We start from the raw sequence: 20,156 nt of genomic DNA, 5'->3' as shown, positions 1-20,156 counted from the left end.
CGCCACCATCAGAAATTCTGCCGCCGCAGGCGGGATTCGGTCCCGTGACCGCGATCGGCAGCCGAGTACCTAGCCAATAGACCACCATGGTGGGGATTTTAGGCTCATCAACTTCTTTTTCGGCAAGTAGTTTTCCCCGGCCTTCTTAGCAGCTTTGCCGGACGGTTGCGGTTCTCGCGGAGGTTCGGACGCGCGCTGTGTGTGGCGGAGCGAATGTGTACTACTTTTTTTTTTAATTCTCTCCATCTCTATCCTTTCCCTATCTATCCCCCTTATTCCCACGATCCCATCCGAGTGCCGACCTGTTGAGGCGTCATCGTAAAGGTGGACAGTTACGGGTGGTACTTTTGTCTTCTTTTTTTTCATAACCAATTAGAGAGGAATATAACGCCACCATAGCTTAGTGACAAAGCATCAGACGTGTTATTCAAAGGTCGTCGGGTCGGTCTCTGGTGATGGCAGGTTATCGTTTCTTTCACTTTTCTTTTTTCATATTTGTAAAGTTTTCATGCAGACGATGCGACTGCATGTCGCGCCGCGGTTCGGGCGAAACGGAAGAGACGCATGATGGGTGGTCCACGCCGCCACCGGGGGACGCCAGCTAGCCACAGCATGGTGGGGTCGAGGTAGAGCGCCGAAGAAGAATGGATACTTGACACGAGTGCTCGTCACATACTGCTTTATTTACATGTCTCACCTCCATGAGCCTCGCGTCGCATATATGGTTACGCTGAAGCGGGAACCTATGAACGAAGGAAGAGGAGAACAATATGGTCCGTCTTGGAAGCAGCTTGGTGTTGGCGTGGCTACCCTTTGACATTCGTCCTTGAATAAACACGCCTCATCATAACAGTTTTGAGAGAGGTGCGGGTTAAGATATTGGCGCCCTCGAAGAACATCGGTTCATCATCCCTTTAGGCGCAATACGTGCAGCTTCGCTGAAGTCGACGTATTTCTGGATGCCACCTGCGATGGCGTCTCACAGCAACAATGTCAACGAGCCAATTACTTCCCGCATTCTGTGGCAGCCCTACATCCAGCCCCAACCTTTGCAGGACAAGCTGGGAAAGATGTCGACGCATGGCTCTGCCCCTACCAACGGGCGAGTCGGTTTATTGGCTGGGATGCCACCTGCCATCTCAAGAATGTGTGACTCTTTTTTAAGGAAGCCGCATTCATATGCTTGTAAAACCATCAAGAAATCCTGATGACATGGCAGAAGTTAGTCGATTAAATAAAGAATTGCTTCAGAGATGCGGCAGCTGAGAAGAAGCGCGCCGTGCAAAACTATAATTCAACGAGCGAAAGTATTCGGGGAGACCTGCACGACGTATACGGAGGAGGTGCTCCAGTTGTTCAAGGCGCTGGACCGCCGGATGACAGAAAATGACAAGGTTGATCATATTCTAAAAGAAGTCGCGGAGGACGTTTACCCGTTCCTCATCGCAAAAGACAGTTTGGAGTCTGTAAGTGACGTCATCAAGCACTGCCGTACGTTTGAAGCGCTGAATGTGCGGTGAATTACACCAACGTTTGGCTACCTGCCGAACGTCACTGATGTCGCCAGTGCCGACGTACATTCAGCCTAAGTCAAACCTCGCATCAGTGATTCGTCAAGTAGTGAGCTCGACCAACGTTAGGCGGCTTCTCAGCCGGCATCTAATGTCCGAGAGCCCTCATCTCTCTGCGACATCGGCGCCATAACTATCAACAGCGCCTCCACTGATGCCTACAACTATACTTGTCATCCTCGAGGGCCAGCCAAGCCACACTATGCATCCGTACTACCCGCTGTATGATGACTACGAACGCAGACCACCTGCGGTTTCTAAGCAATGGAATGGTCAGGTCATTCATCTTTTTGCTGGCAGCAGCGAACCTCGTGAACGCCCCTCGTGCTTTTGCTGTGGCATCCGCGGTCGTGTCGCTATATTCTGTCCTGATCGCCATCGCACAGCTGCACCATCCTATGGGAGGGGGGGGGGCACGCACTTTCTACGAGCGCCGTAACCAGCAAATTGACGAGACACCCTGGCCCTCAGACTCTGACCGCAGAACTCACCATCGGTCGAATCAACGCAGTGTCTCACCAGCGTCTGTGCGGTGCTTGATGCCGCCACCTTCACGCCACCGAAGACCCCCATCTGCATGCACGACGGTGTCCCACTTCACCGCTGCCGGGAAACTAGGCGGCGTGACAGATGAAGGTGAGGTCGTTAGTCATCTTCAGCTACTCGCCGCTACGCCTCCACCAGTGACCATGCGTCATAAAAAGATTCGCGTTTCTGTAAACAATGTTACAACGCCATCTTTAGTGGACATGGGAGGACACTCGCTCCCATGTCCACTAAACAGTTTAGACCACCTGTGTAAAGCTGGCGTTCTTTATCAAGCGTTCCTTATCAAGCGTTCCTTGTCAAGCGTTAAAGTTACTGTTGCTAGTGCCGACAACAATTTATTCGATGCTATTGTTGAGCTGATGCCTTCGATAGTCACAAAGAAGGGTGTGTTCGTGCCTCGTTGTATTGTCTCTGTGGCCAGTGGCACAAGTACAATGTGGGTGCCCGATCTATTCAACCAGTCTCTTGCACTTCCAAGCGGTATGTGACTTGCCTCGTTTTAAGCGGATACAAGTGTCAACAAAGACACCCTAAGCAATGACGCCTCGCGTGAAGCCCATGCGCATGAGACTAGCCCTGGTGCCCCTGAAGACTCTTTGCCGTTTAAGATGGTTAGCAAGGCCCTGAAGCGTCTTAGAGGCGTCAAGCCCTTGTCAGCATCCATAGCAGGCATGCTTCATTGTTTAATTTCACCCAGGACACTACGAAAGTTTGTGTTCCCAATACGTGGGCTCGCCACCAGATGGACACGGGGTCCACGCATCTTATAAGGCAGTAACCATGCCGTATATCTGTATCGGAGCGCAAAGTGATCGCCGAGCAGGTGGAAGGCATGTTGACTAAGGGTGTCACTCGAGACTCTTCTAGCCCCTGCGCTGCGCTGGTTATCCTCGTGAAGAAAAAACGGGTCCTGGAGGTTTTGCGTCGACTACCGGCGTCTGAATTCTGTGATGAAAAGGATGTGTATCCACTTCCCCGTATAGATGACGTTATCAACTGTCTTCGTTCGGTATCTTAATTACTTCTTATTTGTGGACCTTCGATCGGGCTATTGGTCGATACCTATGCCTTTTGTCGAGAAAGAAAAAAAAACACTTTTGTGACACCAGATGGTTTGTTCGAATTCAATGTCATGCCGTTTGGTTTGCGCAACGCCCCTGCGACATTTGAAAGGTTTATGAACACGGAACTGCGTAATCTTGTGGGGGATATGGCGTGGTACTGAAATCTGTCGAGGTACTTCAAAGGTTGCCCCAAGCCATATCTGTCACATTTGGTGCCGGTCTACCCGGAATTGACCAACTGACGGCTACGAGTCACCTAGAAGACATGGAGAAGATCAAGGTAAAGCGGACATTGCGACGATCTCTGAACAACCGGATCGCCACTGAGGCAAGTGTCCTACTTCGCAATGACTGCGCGAAGCAGGAGCAGGTCGTTTCAATATATGAGAGGCTAAAGACAAATTAAGTTGCGCTGAACAAGATCAACTCTGATTAGAAAGTCTCATCTTAGAAAAGGACTTCGAAGCCGAGCACCAGACAATTTTAGAATTCAAGGACAACGTGACGCGTATCCTGTCCGAGTTTATAACCAGGCAGAAATGCATTTCAAGTGCACAAGAAGAAGTTGGATCGACTATGGCTACCGACACAATCGCTGCATAGTTTGACAGGACGAAGCCAAGCAACCAAAACTCATGATTGCATTCTTCGCTAGGGATGTGTGTAAATGGATGGAGTTCTGAGAGTAGTAGAAGATGCATTTGGAAATAATATTGTGGACATGGGTGCCTATACGGCAAAGCTCCCTTGCAAGAACGCCAACCTAGACTGGAAGGCTTTCGTTGACCGTGTTACCAAAAAGCAAAAACAGCCTAAATATTCTAAACAGAGGAGTGAGAGGCCTACTGACTTGATTGCTTTTTTCCTTGAGCTTGCGGGAAAAGAAGTCCTCAGTCTGCTGTCCAAGTGAAAAGAGAAGGCTTGCAAAATTGATTGATTTGATTGATTGATTTGTGGGGTTTAACGTCCCAAAACCACCATATGATTATGAGAGACGCCGTATTGGAGGTCTCCGGAAGTTTAGACCACCTGGGGTTCTTTAACGTGAACCCAAATAGGAGCAAACGGGCCTACAACATTTCCGCCTCCATCGGAAATGCAGCCGGGATTCGTACCCGCGACCTGCGGGTCAGCAGCTGAGTACCTTAGCCACTAGACCGCCACGGCGGGGCAAGGCTTGCAAAATGCAGCTACTGTTTGAAAAGTAGAACACTCATGATGATAGATAGCAAGAATGAGGCTAGACAACTGCAGAAGTTCATATATATATATATATATATATATATATATATATATATATATATATATATATATATATATATATATATATATATATATATATATATATATATATATATATATATATATATATATATATATATGAACTTCCGTGGTTGTCGAGCCTTATTTTCGCTATCATCGTGAGCGTTCTAAATATTGTTACGGGGATTAAAAACACACGGAAGCGAAAAACGAGTGTATTTGCAATATTTACAGTTAGGTGTGACACCCTAGGGCTGCTAGGATCTCGCGCGCCGAATCCGCTTCTTCTTCATCGATGCGTCCACGACGGCGGAGTCATGCCCACTCACTGCCTCGTAAAATCACCCCCCCCCCCCGGCGGACGAAGCGCCGTCACGGCGCCACTAAGGCAATCAGGACTGGCAGTGTAGTAGCGTTTTAGTCGCGACACATGAACAACATCAGTAGGTGGTGTGGCATAAAATGAGTGTGGTTCAGCGGGAGTGATGAGGTAGTCGACGTCGGTGACTTTGCGGAGAACTTTGTAGGGCCCGATGTATCGTGGAAGGAGTTTCTCGTACAAGCCTTCACGCCAATGCGGCGTCCAACGTAGGACGAGAGAGTCAGCAGGGTAGTCAACGTCGTGGTGCCAGTCATTGTAGCGGACTTTTTGTGAGGCCTGGGAAGCAGTGAGCCTAGTGTGCGTGGTTTGGCGAGTGACGCGGGCTCGAGAAGCAACGTCCTGAGCATACACCGTTGGTTTGATAGTATCAGAAGGAAGGAGTGTCGAATCGCAACGCAGGGTTGTGGCCGTACAAAAGAAAGAACGGAGAATAGCCAGCGGTGTCATGTCTTAATGAATTGTACGCAAACGTAACGTCGGGAGCATTGCGTCCCAGTCACGGCGATCAGCAGAGACGTACATGGACAACATGTCTGTAAGAGTTCAGTTGAGGTGCTCTGTGAGACCGTTGGTCTGGGCATGGTAGGCAGTAGTAAGGTGATGATCGGAAGAGCAGCTACGGAAGGTTTCGTCGATAACGTTTGCGAGGAAGAAGCGGCCACGATCCGTCAAAACCTGGCGTGGAGCCCCATGCCGCAGAATGACATCATTCAGTAGAAAGTCTGCGACGTCTATAGCGCAGCTACTCGGCAAGGCACGAGTTATAGCGTATCTGGTCGCATAGTCAGTTGCGACAGCAATCCATTTGTTGCCTGACACGTACGTTAGGAAAGGTCCAAGCAAGTCGATGCCGACGCGGAAGGATGGTTCCGGGGGAATGTCGATAGATTGGAGCAGGCCAGCCGTACGGAGAGACGGACGTTTGCGGCGCTGGCAGTGCTCGCAAACAGCGACGTAACGGCACACAAATTTATACAGGCCAGGTCAAAAGAACCGTTGCCGCACGTGGTGATAGGTGCGTGAAAAACCCAGGTGTCCTGCCGTCGGAGCGTCCTGCAGATGTTGAAGAATGGTGGCACGCAGGCGTCGGGGAATAACTAACCAACATTCCGGGCCATCAGGCTTTATGTTGTGGTGGTACAGAATTTTGTTGCGGAGGACATATTGACGGAGTGAAAGGTCGGAATGTCCTGAAGATACTCGCTCAATGACCGTCTTGAGGGTTGCGTCCCGGCGTTGATCTGTGCCGATGTCGTGCAAATTGGATATGGCGAGCACAGAAGAATTGCTCTCACGGACAGCGAGGCTAGCAGGGTCCACCGGATAACGCGAGAGACAATAGGCATCTTGGTGTAACCTGCCAGACTTATAAAGTACGTCGAAGGTATACTCCTGGAGAGGTAGAGCCCAGTGACCTAGACGACCAGTTGGGTACTTGAGCGACGACAACCAACACAGAGCGTGGTGGTCCGTAATGACTGAAAACTCCCGGCCATACAAATAGGGGCGAAATTTCGCTACAGCCCAGACAAATGCAAGACACTCGCGCTCTGTTATCGAATAGTTTTGCCCAGATGTGGAGAGAAAGCGGCTGTCATACGCAATACACGCGTTCGGCTCCCTTGGTGTTGAGCGAGGACGGTGCCGAAGCCGTGAGCACTGGCGTCTGTGCGAACTTCAGTCGTCGTGGACGGGTTGAAATGAGCCAATATTGGTGGTGAAGGGAGCAGCTGCATCAGCGTAGAAAACGCAGCCGCTTGGTCGTGGCCTCACGAGAAGGGCGCATTCTTTTTGAGAAGATCAGTGAGTGGTCGTGCAATTGTAGCGAAAGTGGGTATAAAACGTAGGAAGTACGAGCCCAAGCCCACAAAACAACGAACATCTTTGGTAGTAGAGGAAAGTTCTTGACAGAGCTAATCTGGTCAGAGTCCGGTTAAACGCCAGCAGCACTTACACGATGACCAAGGACCGTGATTTCTCGTCGGCCGAAATTGCACTTTTTCGAGTTCAGCTGGAGTCCCGTTCGACGAAAAACGGCTAGAACGGTCGACAAACAAGTTAGGTAGCTTTTAAATACTTCTAAATCCACATATAAGCACTTTTTCGAGTTCAGCTGGAGTCCCGCTCGACGAAAAACGGCTAGAACGGTCGACAAACAAGTTAGGTAGCTTTTAAATACTTCTAAATCCACATATAAACCCAAAAAAGTGGATGGAGGGAAGGCCTCTTTGGTAGCTCAGTGGTTAGAGCGTCGAAGGCGTTATTCGAAGGTCGTAGGTTCGATTCCTGCTCACGTCTGGTTATTTTATCATCCACTTTCCTTTCTTCTTATTTACACTTCATTGGTTCTAATAACTTCCCCTGTACATTCCTTACCAATACTGTCTGTTACATCTCATTATTATTGCGTTAAAACACGGAAAAACGAGCCTTCAGGTATACACTTCTTTCCTTTATTTCATTAAATGAGGGTCTCATACTGGTAGATTTGGTGTCATAAGGTTGTATACGAGGGACTATTAATCAGCTGCCCGCTCATAATAAGTTCACGTGCTACGTGACGCCAAACATGCGCATAAAAGAGTGTTTTCACGCTCGTCGCTTGGCTTATAGATGGCGCTGACTGTCACTCCTACTTCTAAATCCACATATAAACCGAAAAAAGTGGATGGAGGGAAGGCCTCTTTGGTAGCGCAGTGGTTAGAGCGTCGAAGGCGTTATTCGAAGGTCGTAAGTTCGATTCCTGCTCATGTCTGGTTATTTATTCATCCACTTTTCTTTCTTCCTATTTACAATCCATTGGTTCTAATAACTTCCCCTGTACATTCCTTAGCATTACTGTCTGTTAGATCCCATTATTATTGCGTTAAAACACAGAAAAACGAGCCCTTAGGTATACACTTCTTTCCCTTATTTCATTAAACGAGGGTCTCGTACTGGCAGACTTGGTGTTATTAGGTTGTATACGAGGGACTATTTATCAGCTGCCCGCTCATAATTAGTTCACGTGCTACGTGACGCCAAACATGCGCATAAAAGAGTGTTTTCACACTTGTCACTTGGCTTATAGATGGCGCTGACTGTCACTCCTACTTCTAAATCCACATATAAACCCAAAAAAGTGGATGGAGGGAAGGACGCTGTGGTAGCTCAGTGGTTAGAGCATCGAACGCGTTATTCGAAGGTCGTAGGTTCGAGTCCTGCTCACGGCTGGTTATTTTTTCATCCACTTTTCTTTCTACCTATTTACATTCCACTGGTTCTACTATTCCCCTGTATATTCCTTAGCCTTACTGTCTGTTAGATCTCATTATTAATGCGTTAAAACCCGGAAAAACGAGCCCCTATGTATACACTTCTTTCCTTTATTTCATTAAACGAGGGTCTCGTACTGGCAGACTTGGTCTCACTAGGTTGTACACGAGGGATTATTAATCAGCTGCCCGCTCATAATAAGTTCACGTGCTACGTGACGCCAAACATGCGCATAAAAGAGTGTTTTCACACTTGTCACTTGGCTTATAGATGGCGCTGACTGTCACTCCTACTTCTAAATCCACATATAAACCAAAAAGTGGATGGAGGGAAGGACGCTGTGGTATCCCAGTGGTTAGAGCATCGAACACGTCATTCGAAGGTCGTAGGTTCGATTCCTGCTCACGGCTGGTTATTTTTTCATCCACTTTTCTTTCTTCTTATTTACATTCCGCTGGTTCTATTAACTACCCCTGTACATTCCTTAGCATTACTGTCTGTTAGATCTCATTATTATTGCGCTAAAACACGGAAAAACGAGCCCTTTGGTATACACTTCTTTCCCTTATTTCATTAAACGAGAGTCTCGTATTGGCAGACTTGGTCTCATTAGGTTGTACACGAGGGACTATTAATCAGCTGCCCGCTCATAATAAGTTCACGTGCTACGTGATGCCAAACATTCGCATAAAAGAGTGCTTTCACACTCGTCACTCTGCTTATAGATGGCGCTGACTGTCACTCCTACTTCTAAATCCACATATAAACCGAAAAAAGTGGATGGAGGGAAGGCCGCTGTGGTAGCTCAGTGTTTAGAGCATTTAACGCGTTATTCGAAGGTCGTAGGTTCGATTCCTGCTCATGTCTGGTTATTTTTCCATCCACTTTTCTTTCTTGTTCTTTACACTCCATTGGTTCTAATAACTTCCCCTGTACGTTCCTTAGCATTACTGTCTGTTAGATCTCAATATTATTGCGTTGAAACACGGAAAAACGAGCCCTTAGGTATACGCTTCTTTCCCTTATTTCATTAAACGAGGGTCTCGTACTGGCTGACTTGGTGTCATTAGGTTGTACACGAGGGACTATTAATCAGCTGCCCGCTCACATTAGGTTCACGTGCTACGTGACGCCAAAAATGCGCATAAAAGAGTGTTTTCACACTTGTCACTTGGCTTATAGATGGCGCTGACTGTCACTCCTACTTCTAAATCCACATATAAACCCAAAAAAGTGGATGGAGGGAAGGACGCTGTGGTAGCTCAGTGGTTAGAGCATCGAACGCGTTATTCGAAGGTCGTAGGTTCGAGTCCTGCTCACGGCTGGTTATTTTTTCATCCACTTTTCTTTCTACCTATTTACATTCCACTGGTTCTACTATTCCCCTGTATATTCCTTAGCCTTACTGTCTGTTAGATCTCATTATTAATGCGTTAAAACCCGGAAAAACGAGCCCCTATGTATACACTTCTTTCCTTTATTTCATTAAACGAGGGTCTCGTACTGGCAGACTTGGTCTCACTAGGTTGTACACGAGAGATTATTAATCAGCTGCCCGCTCATAATAAGTTCACGTGCTACGTGATGCCAAACATGTGCATAAAAGAGTGCTTTCACACTCGTCACTTGGCTTACAGATGGCGCTGACTGTCACTCCTACTTCTAAATCCACATATAAACCGAAAAAAAGTGGATGGAGGGAAGGCCTCTTTGGTAGCGCAGTGGTTAGAGCGTCGAAGGCGTTATTCGAAGGTCGTAGGTTCGATTCCTGCTCATGTCTGGTTATTTATTAATCCACTTTTCTTTCTTCCTATTTACAATCCATTGGTTCTAATAACTTCCCGTGTACATTCCTCAGCATTACTGTCTGTTAGATCCTATTATTATTGCGTTAAAACACAGAAAAACGAGCCCTTAGGTATACACTTCTTTCCCTTATTTCATTAAACGAGGGTCTCGTACTGGCAGACTTGGTGTTATTAGGTTGTATACGAGGGACTATTTATCAGCTGCCCGCTCATAATTAGTTCACGTGCTACGTGACGCCAAACATGCGCATAAAAGAGTGTTTTCACACTCGTTGCTTGGCTTATAGATGGCGCTGACTGTCACTCCTACTTCTAATTACACATATAAACCCAAAAAAGTGGAGGGAGGGAAGGCCGCTGTGGTAGCTCAGTGGTTAGAGCGTCGAACGCGTTATTCGAAGGTCGTAGGTTTGATTCCTGCTCACGTCTGGTTATTTTTTCATCCACTTTTCTTTCTTGTTATTTACATTTCATTAGTTTTAATAACTTCCCCTGTATATTCCTTAGCATTACTGTCTGGTAGATCTCATTGTATTGCGTTAAAACACGGAAAAACGAGCCTTTGGGTGTACACTTCTTTCCCATATTGCATTAAACGAGGGTCTCGTACTGGCAGACTGGGTGTCATTAGGTTGTATACAAGGGACTATCAATCAGCTGCCCGCTCATAATAAGGTCACGTGCTACGTGACGCCAAAAATGCGCATAAAAGAGTGTTTTCACACTTGTCACTTGGCTTATAGATGGCGCTGACTGTCACTCCTACTTCTAAATCCACATATAAACCCAAAAAAGTGGATGGAGGGAAGGACGCTGTGGTAGCCCAGTGGTTAGAGCATCGAACACGTCATTCGAAGGTCATAGGTTCGATTCCTGCTCACGGCTGGTTATTTTTTCATCCACTTTTCTTTCTTCTTATTTACATTCCGCTGGTTCTATTAACTTCCCCTGTACATTCCTTAGCATTACTGTCTGTTAGATCTCATTAATATTGCGCTACAACACGGAAAAACGAGCCCTTAGGTATACACTTCTTTCCCTTATTTCATTAAACGAGAGTCTCGTATTGGCAGACTTGGTCTCATTAGGTTGTACACGAGGGACTATTAATCAGCTGCCCGCTCATAATAGGTTCACGTGCTACGTGATGCCAAACATTCGCATAAAAGAGTGCTTTCACACTCGTCACTTGGCTTATAGATGGCGCTGACTGTCACTCCTACTTCTAAATCCACATATAAACCGAAAAAAGTGTATGGAGGGAAGGCCGCTGTGGTAGCTCAGTGGTTGGAGCATTTAACGCGTTATTCGAAGGTCGTAGGTTCGATTCCTGCACATGTCTGGTTATTTTTCCATCCACTTTTCTTTCTTCTTCTTTACACTCCATTGGTTCTAATAACTTCCCCTGTACGTTCCTTAGCATTACTGTCTGTTAGATCTCAATATTATTGCGTTGAAACACGGAAAAACGAGCCCTTAGGTATACGCTTCTTTCCCTTATTTCATTAAACGAGAGTCTCGTACTTGTCATTAGGTTGTACACGAGGGACTATTAATCAGCTGCCCGCTCACATTAGGTTCACGTGCTACGTGACGCCAAACATGCGCATAAAAGAGTGTTTTCACACTCGTCGTTTGGCTTACAGATGGCGCTGACTGTCACTCCTACTTCTAAATTCATATATAAACCCAAAAAAAAGTGGATGGAGGGAAGGCCTTTGTGGTAGCTAAGTGGTTAGAGCATCGAACGCGTTATTCGAAGGTCGTAGGTTCGAGTCCTGCTCACGGCTGGTTATTTTTTCATCCACTTTTCTTTCTACCTATTTACATTCCACTGGTTCTACTATTCCCCTGTATATTCCTTAGCCTTACTGTCTGTTAGATCTCATTATTAATGCGTTAAAACCCGGAAAAAACGAGCCCCTATGTATACACTTCTTTCCTTTATTTCATTAAACGAGGGTCTCGTACTGGCAGACTTGGTCTCACTAGGTGGTACACGAGGGATTATTAATCAGCTGCCCGCTCATAATAAGTTCACGTGCTACGTGATGCCAAACATGCGCATAAAAAAGTGCTTTCACACTGGTCACTTGGCTTATAGATGGCGCTGACTGTCACTCCTACTTCTAAATCCACATATAAACCGAAAAAAGTGGATGGAGGGAAGGCCTCTTTGGTAGCGCAGTGGTTAGAGCGTCGAAGGCGTTATTCGAAGGTCTTAGGTTCGATTCCTGCTCATGTCTGGTTATTTATTCATTCACTTTTCTTTCTTCCTATTTACAATCCATTGGTTCTAATAACTTCCCGTGTACATTCCTTAGCATTACTGTCTGTTAGATCCTATTATTATTGCGTTAAAACACAGAAAAACGAGCCCTTAGGTATACACTTCTTTCCCTTATTTCATTAAACGAGGGTCTCGTACTGGCAGACTTGGTGTTATTAGGTTGTATACGAGGGACTATTTATCAGCTGCCCGCTCATAATTAGTTCACGTGCTACGTGACGCCAAACATGCGCATAAAAGAGTGTTTTCACACTCGTTGCTTGGCTTATAGATGGCGCTGACTGTCACTCCTACTTCTAATTACACATATAAACCGAAAAAAGTGGAGGGAGGGAAGGCCGCTGTGGTAGCTCAGTGGTTTGAGCATCGAACGCGTTATTCGAAGGTCGTAGGTTCGATTCCTGCTCACGGCTGGTTATTTTTTCATTCACTTTTCTTTCTTCTTATTTACATTCTATTGTTTCTAATAACTTCCCCTGTACATTTCTTAGCATTACATTCTGTTAGATCTCATTAATATTGCGTTAAAACACGGAAAAACGAGCCCTTAGGTATACACTTCTTTCCCTTATTTCATTAAACGAGGGTCTCGTACTGGCAGACTTGGTGTCCTTAGGTTGTATACAAGGGACTATCAATCAGCTGCCCGCTCATAATAAGTTCACGTGCTACGTGACGCCAAAAATGCGCATAAAAGAGTGTTTTCACACTTGTCACTTGGCTTATAGATGGCGCTGACTGTCACTCCTACTTCTAAATCCACATATAAACCCAAAAAAGTGGATGGAGGGAAGGACGCTGTGGTAGCCCAGTGGTTAGAGCATCGAACACGTCATTCGAAGGTCGTAGGTTCGATTCCTGCGCACGGCTGGTTATTTTTTCATCCACTTTTCTTTCTTCTTATTTACATTCCGCTGGTTATATTAACTTCCCCTGTACATTCCTTAGCATTACTGTCTGTTAGATCTCATTATTATTGCGCTAAAACACGGAAAAACGAGCCCTTTGGTATACACTTCTTTCCCTTATTTCATTAAACGAGAGTCTCGTATTGGCAGACTTGGTCTCATTAGATTGTACACGAGGGACTATTAATCAGCTGCCCGCTCATAATAAGTTCACGTGCTACGTGATGCCAAACATTCGCATAGAAGAGTGCTTTCACACTCGTCACTTGGCTTATAGATGGCGCTGACTGTCACTCCTACTTCTAAATCCACATATAAACCCAAAAAAGTGGATGGAGGGAAGGCCGCTGTGGTAGCTCAGTGGTTAGAGCGTCGAACGCGTTATTCGAAGGTCGTAGGTTCGATTCCTGCTCATATCTGGTTATTTATTCATCCACTTTTCTTTCTTCCTATTTACACTCCATTGGTTATAATAACTTCCCCTGTACATTCCTCAGCATTACTGTCTGTTAGATCTGATTATTATTGCGTTAAAACACAGAAAAACGAGCCCTTAGGTATACACTTCTTTCCCTTATTTCATTAAACGAGAGTCTCGTATTGGCAGACTTGGTCTCATTCGGTTGTACACGAGGGACCATTAATCAGCTGCCCGCTCATAATAAGTTCACGTGCTACGTGATGCCAAACATTCGCATAAAAGAGTGCTTTCACACTCGTCACTTGGCTTATAGATGGCCCTGACTGTCACTCCTACTTCTAAATCCACATATAAACCGAAAAAAGTGGTTGGAGGGAAGGCCGCTGTGGTAGCTCAGTGGTTTGAGCATCGAACGCGTTATTCGAAGGTCGTAGGTTCGATTCCTGCTCACGGCTGGTTATTTTTTCATTCACTTTTCTTTCTTCTTATTTACATTCTATTGGTTCTAATAACTTCCCCTGTACATTCCTTAGCATTACTGTCTGTTAGATCTCATTAATATTGCGTTAAAACACGGAAAAACGAGCCTTTGGGTATACACTTCTTTCCCTTATTTCATTAAACGAGGGTCTTGTACTGGCAGACTTCGTGTCATTAGGTTGTATACAAGGGACTATCAATCAGCTGCCTGCTCATAATAAGTTCACGTGCTACGTGACGCCAAAAATGCGCATAAAAGAGTGTTTTCAGACTTGTCACTTGGCTTATAGATTGCGCTGACTGTCACTCCTACTTCTAAATCCACATATAAACCCAAAAAAGTGGATGGAGGGAAGGACGCTGTGGTAGCCCAGTGGTTAGAGCATCGAACGCGTCATTCGAAGGTCGTAGGTTCGATTCCTGCCCACGGCTGGTTATTTTTTCATCCACTTTTCTTTCTTCTTATTTACATTCCGCTGGTTCTATTAACTTCCCCTGTACATTCCTTAGCATTACTGTCTGTTAGATCTCATTAATATTGCGCTAAAACACGGAAAAACGAGGCCTTTCGTATACACTTCTTTCCCTTATTTCATTAAACGAGAGTCTCGTATTGGCAGACCTTGTCTCATTCGGTTGTACACGAGGGACCATTAATCAGCTGCCCGCTCATAATAAGTTCACGTGCTACGTGATGCCAAACATTCGCATAAAAGAGTGCTTTCACACTCGTCACTTGGCTTACAGATGGCGCTGACTGTCACTCCTACTTCTAAATTCACATATAAACCCAAACAAAGTGGATGGAGGGAAGGCTGCTGTGGTAGCTCAGTGGTTAGAGCATTGACCGCGTTATTCGAAGGTCATAGGTTCGATTCCTGCTCACGGCTGGTTATTTTTTCATCCACTTTTATGTCTTCTTATTTACATTCCATTAGTTTTAATACCTTCTCCTGTATATTCCTTAGCATTACTGTCTGTTAGATCTCATTAATATTGCGTTAAAACACGGAAAAACGAGCCTTTAGGTATACACTTCTTTCCCTTATTTCATTAAACGAGGGTCTCGTACTGGCAGACTTGGTGTCATTAGGTTGTATACGAGGGACTGATAATCAGCTGCCCGCTCATATTAAGTTCACGTGCTACGTGATGCCAAACATGCGCATAAAAGATTGTTTTCACACTCGTCGCTTGGCTTATAGATGGCGCTGACTGTTACTCCTACTTCTAAATCCACATATAAACCCAAAAAAGTGGATGGAGGGAAGGCCGCTGTGGTAGCTCAGGGGTTAGAGCGTCGAACGCGTTATTCGAAGGTCGTAGGTTTGATTCCTGCTCACGTCTGGTTATTTTTTCATCCACTTTTCTTTCTTCTTATTTACATTTAATTAGTTTTAATAACTTCCCCTGTATATTCCTTAGCATTACTGTCTGTTAGATGTCATTATATTGCGTTAAAACACGGAAAAACGAGCCATTGGGTATACGCTTCTTTCCCTTATTTCATTAAACGAGGGTCTCGTACTGGCAGACTTGGTGTCATTAGGTTGTACACGAGGGACTATCAATCAGCTCCCCGCTCATAATAAGTTCACGTGCTACGTGACGCCAAACATGCGCATAAAAGAGTGTTTTCACACTCGTCGCTTGGCTTATAGATGGCGCTGACTGTCACTCCTACTTCTAAATTCACATATAAACCCAAAAAAGTGAATGGAGGGAAGGCTGCTGTGGTAGCTCAGTGGTTAGAGCATTTAACGCGTTATTCGAAGGTCTTAGCTTCGATTCCTGCTCATGTCTGGTTATTTTTTCATCCACTTTTCTTTCTTCTTCTTTACACTCCTTTGGTTCTAATAACTTCCCATGTACATTCCTTAGCATTACTGTCTGTTAGATCTCATTATTATTGCGTTGAAACACGGAAAAACGAGCCTTTAGGTATACACTTCTTTCCCTTATTTCATTAAACGAGGGTCTCGTACTGGCAGACTTGGTGTCATTAGGTTGTATACGAGGGACTGATAATCAGCTGCCCGCTCATATTAAGTTCACGTGCTACGTGATGCCAAACATGCGCATAAAAGATTGTTTTCACACTCGTCGCTTGGCTTATAGATGGCGCTGACTGTTACTCCTACTTCTAAATCCACATATAAACCCAAAAAAGTGGATGGAGGGAAGGCCGCTGTGGTAGCTCAGGGGTTAGAGCGTCGAACGCGTTATTCGAAGGTCGTAGGTTTGATTCCTGCTCACGTCTGGTTATTTTTTCATCCACTTTTCTTTCTTCTTATTTACATTTAATTAGTTTTAATAACTTCCCCTGTATATTCCTTAGCATTACTGTCTGTTAGATGTCATTATATTGCGTTAAAACACGGAAAAACGAGCCATTGGGTATACGCTTCTTTCCCTTATTTCATTAAACGAGGGTCTCGTACTGGCAGACTTGGTGTCATTAGGTTGTACACGAGGGACTATCAATCAGCTGCCCGCTCATAATAAGTTCACGTGCTACGTGACGCCAAAAACGCGCATAAAAGAGTGTTTTCACACTTGTCACTTGGCTTATAGATGGCGCTGACTGTCACTCCTACTTCTAAATTCCCATATAAACCCAAAAAAGTGGATGGAGGGAAGGACGCTGTGGTAGCCCAGTGGTTAGAGCATTTAACGCGTTATTCGAAGGTCTTAGCTTCGATTCCTGCTCATGTCTGGTTATTTTTTCATCCACTTTTCTTTCTTCTTCTTTACACTCCTTTGGTTCTAATAACTTCCCATGTACATTCCTTAGCATTACTGTCTGTTAGATCTCATTATTATTGCGTTGAAACACGGAAAAACGAGCCCTTAGGTATACGCTTCTTTCCCTTATATCTTTAAACGAGGGTCTCGTACTGGCTGACTTGGTGTCATTAGGTTGTATACGAGGGACTATTAATCAGCTGCCCGATCACATTAGGTTCACTTGCTACGTGACGCCAAACCTGCGCATAAAAGAGTGTTTTCACACTCGTCGCTTGGCTTACAGATGGCGCTGACTGTCACTCCTACTTCTAGATCCACATATAAACCGAAAAAAGTGGATGGAGGGAAGGCTGCTGTGGTAGCTCAGTGGTTAGAGCACATAACGCGTTATTCGAAGGTCGTAGGTTCGATTCCTGCTCACGGCTGGTTATTTTTTCATCCACTTTTCTTTCTTAATATTTACATTCTATTGGTTCTAATAGCTTCCCCTGTACATTCCTTAGTATTACTGTCTGTTAGATATTAATAATAGTGCGTTAAAACACGGAAAAACTAGCCCTTAGGTATACACTTCTTTCACTTATTTCACTAAACGAGGGTCTCGTACTGGCAGACTTGGTGTCATAAGGTTGTATACGAGGGACTATTTATCAGCTGCCCGCTCATAATAAGTTCACGTGCTACGTGACGCCAAACATGCGCCTAAAAGTGTGTTTTAACACTCCTCGCCGGGCTTATAGATGGTGCTGACTGTCACTCCTACTTCTAATTCACGACCGGCTTTATAAATAGCGACCTGCGCATCCGCCACCAGCGCCGTGTCCGTGATTTTTTTTTGCTTGGTGTGTTATTTATAGTTTCCGCGAGCGCCGCTGCAAGCCGTGGCGCTGCTTTTAATCCTCACGTCTCCCATCCTCGCGACTGCGTATGCTGCCGGGCGAGGGTGATCGGCGCGTTTGCTTGTGCATTTGCATGCACATCTCTTGGCATTACCTCAACTATTAGCTATGGTTGAAAGAAGTTGGGCGAAGTAGTTACACGGTGCAACTTGCGCAATGGTTTATTGCTGCGTACCGCTCTGCAAATCAAGCGGGCGCACGGCCGCATCACGAGGAATATCGTTCCACGAGTTCCCGATCACGGATGTGCGGAACCTGTGGCTGAAGAACATTCATCTTGCTCTTAATGTGATGCAGTCTGTTGAAGATGCTGGCTTTCGAGTGGTTCGTCTTGTTGGAGACAATCACAAGTCGAACACGAAGTTTTTTTCAAGCTTGTCAGGGGGGCAGATACAGCCTGTTGTAGAGTAAGTGCAGGGATCTTATGAAGTCACATCTGATGTGCGTCTTTGCTGCAGATCTTATATCATAAATACGGAGTAATGTTTGCTTTCCATCAAATGTGCACAGGTTAAAGTTACTTGAATCTGAATTATTGGATATTTCTTTTTAGGCACCCACTTGATGCAGGTCGACCACTCTTCCTGTCATTTGACTACTGCCACATTATCAAGAACATCCGCTCACAGTTCCTGGATGCGAAGAAAATTTTCAGGAACCAGGGAAAGCTCATCCTTCCCGATTTCCTCAGGTAGTATCAAACATTTCTGTGCCTTATAATTTCTGTATTTGTTTTGGTAACACCTTGCTTTGCTGTAGGCTACTGCACAAGACCCAGGAAAGTCAAGGTGCATTCAAGCTGGTGAGGTGCCTAACGGAGAAACACCTAAGCCCCAGCAACTTTGAGAAGATGAACGTCAGGAGAGCTGTTGACATCTTCTCGGTGCAGGTGAATAGCTAATTGCATGCCGCATAACTCAGTGTGGTTGTACGGCTCTAACATTATGAAATGGGCGTAGAAATATTCGTTATTATGCGGAGGTAACGAGACTGGCCGAGTTTTGTTGCTTTAAGTCCATGTTTAAACAAATCTGATGCTCATTGCCTTGTTTAGGTCACCTCAGTCCTTAGGTTCCTCCAGCAGCACGGCCATCGCCTTGGGGCTAACGGGTTCCAAAACTGTTTGCCAACTTTGGAGTTCATGGAGGTGGTGCAAAAATGGTTTCCCTTGCACAACATTCAGGATAACATTCAGGATAACATTGAATGCGAGGGCTGCCTGGTGAAGCTACAAGCTCCATCTTCCAGCTCCCCAACCACAGCCCTCATTGCTGGCATCGACAGGGGAGGCCTCTCCTATCCCACCTTACTATTTGTGGGATTTGTCCACCACCTGGAGCAACCTGCCTCCCGAGTGGCTTCCGTGCTTGTAAAGGGACCTCAGCCCACTTTTTGATTGTGCCGACGACAAAAGTGTGCCACACAAAACAAAGCTGGTCAGCGTAATTCTGCAGAAATTCATGAGGCCATTTTTGTCTAACACCGCCAATGGCCTCACAGTGTCCAACGCCAAGAAAAAGGCACTCAAAACGAAACCCACCTCGCGAAAGGTGCTGAAGGTCCATTTCTGAAGGCCAGACTGTCTCTAAATGTGCTCGTGATTCAGTGTGTCATTTAACGAATAAAACATTTGGCATGTTGTGATCTATTGTTGCTCTAAGCTTGAATGCATGGATTAGATGAGTTGGGTGTGTCCTCATTTCGTCACACGTTCAAGTTTCCTTGAACTAATTCCGTAGTCCTTACGGTGCGCCTCGAAGCCCAAATGCAAGCACAGCGCGTAAAACCCAGAAAAAAAAAGCGTGTAATATTTGTTGGCGCTCCCGTCACCTGCATAAAACGCGATAAATCTGACGAGACGGCCCATGCAGGTACAACTACCGTAATACAGTTTAAAAGTTAGCGAGCTCATTGCACCAATCTGTGTGACCTGCGTATCAAACAAGCCACAATTGAAGGTGAAGTTGCGCAAGAACTCTCGAAAGGATAAAGTGACAAGTACGTACGCGCAAAAAAATGTAACAGCCGACCTAGCCTACTTGTTTTCCTGCACTTCGGAGTGCACCTCGCGGACCTGCTAAATATACCTCATTAGACAGAACCAGCATGGCACTGCATAACATTCTTTGACAATGTTGTCTAGGCTGCCAGGAAAAGCTAGCCCAGGTTGCCGGCCCGTGCAACAAGCCACCGTTACGAGTGCTGACGTTTCTACGTTTCCTCGAAGTTGGTTGGTTGGAAGTTGGTATATACTGCCTTGTTTCACGTCATGGTAGGCAGAACAAAAAACAAAACAGCTGATGTTTGCAAAGGCACGGGGTTTACACGATCTCGCGCGTTCCGCTGTCGTAGTAGCTGTAGCAGCCGACACGAAGTTGAGGATTAAACCCAGTGCCCCCTGGTGAGACGCGCCGTCAACATCGCGGCTTTTCTTGGACCGCGTAGCCCCGTAGGAGAAGGGCGCGTGCGCAGGTCGCTATTTATAAAGCCGGTCATGTTCTAATTACACATATAAACC

At 45.7% G+C, this 20,156-nt stretch overlaps 1 protein-coding gene across 1 annotated transcript; it reads left to right on the top strand.

The window, feature by feature from the left end:
- Positions 1-17,560: 17,560 nt before the first annotated feature.
- On the top strand, positions 17,561-19,034 carry LOC119177371 (transposable element P transposase). The gene is made up of 4 exons (XM_075881539.1): positions 17,561-18,045; positions 18,192-18,329; positions 18,398-18,527; positions 18,693-19,034. Exons 1-4 carry the CDS (start codon positions 17,795-17,797, stop codon positions 19,032-19,034), a joined length of 861 nt encoding a protein of 286 aa, XP_075737654.1. The 5' UTR covers positions 17,561-17,794.
- The last annotated feature ends 1,122 nt before the right edge of the window (positions 19,035-20,156 follow it).

Source organism: Rhipicephalus microplus, chromosome X (assembly GCF_043290135.1).
Source record: "Rhipicephalus microplus isolate Deutch F79 chromosome X, USDA_Rmic, whole genome shotgun sequence".
In the NCBI taxonomy this organism is placed as follows: Eukaryota; Metazoa; Arthropoda; class Arachnida; order Ixodida; family Ixodidae; genus Rhipicephalus; species Rhipicephalus microplus.
The sequence above is the reverse complement of the archived record's forward strand: the minus strand, read 5'-3'. Positions and strand labels throughout refer to the sequence as shown.

Excerpts from the sequence above, each read along its gene's own strand:
- LOC119177371 (XM_075881539.1), top strand. The coding sequence starts at position 17,795 with ATGGTTTATTGCTGCGTACCGCTCTGCAAATCAAGCGGGCGCACGGCC. Across the intron at positions 18,330-18,397 it reads ATCCTTCCCGATTTCCTCAG|GCTACTGCACAAGACCCAGG; the intron begins GTAGTATCAAAC and ends GCTTTGCTGTAG. Across the intron at positions 18,528-18,692 it reads TTGACATCTTCTCGGTGCAG|GTCACCTCAGTCCTTAGGTT; the intron begins GTGAATAGCTAA and ends TGCCTTGTTTAG.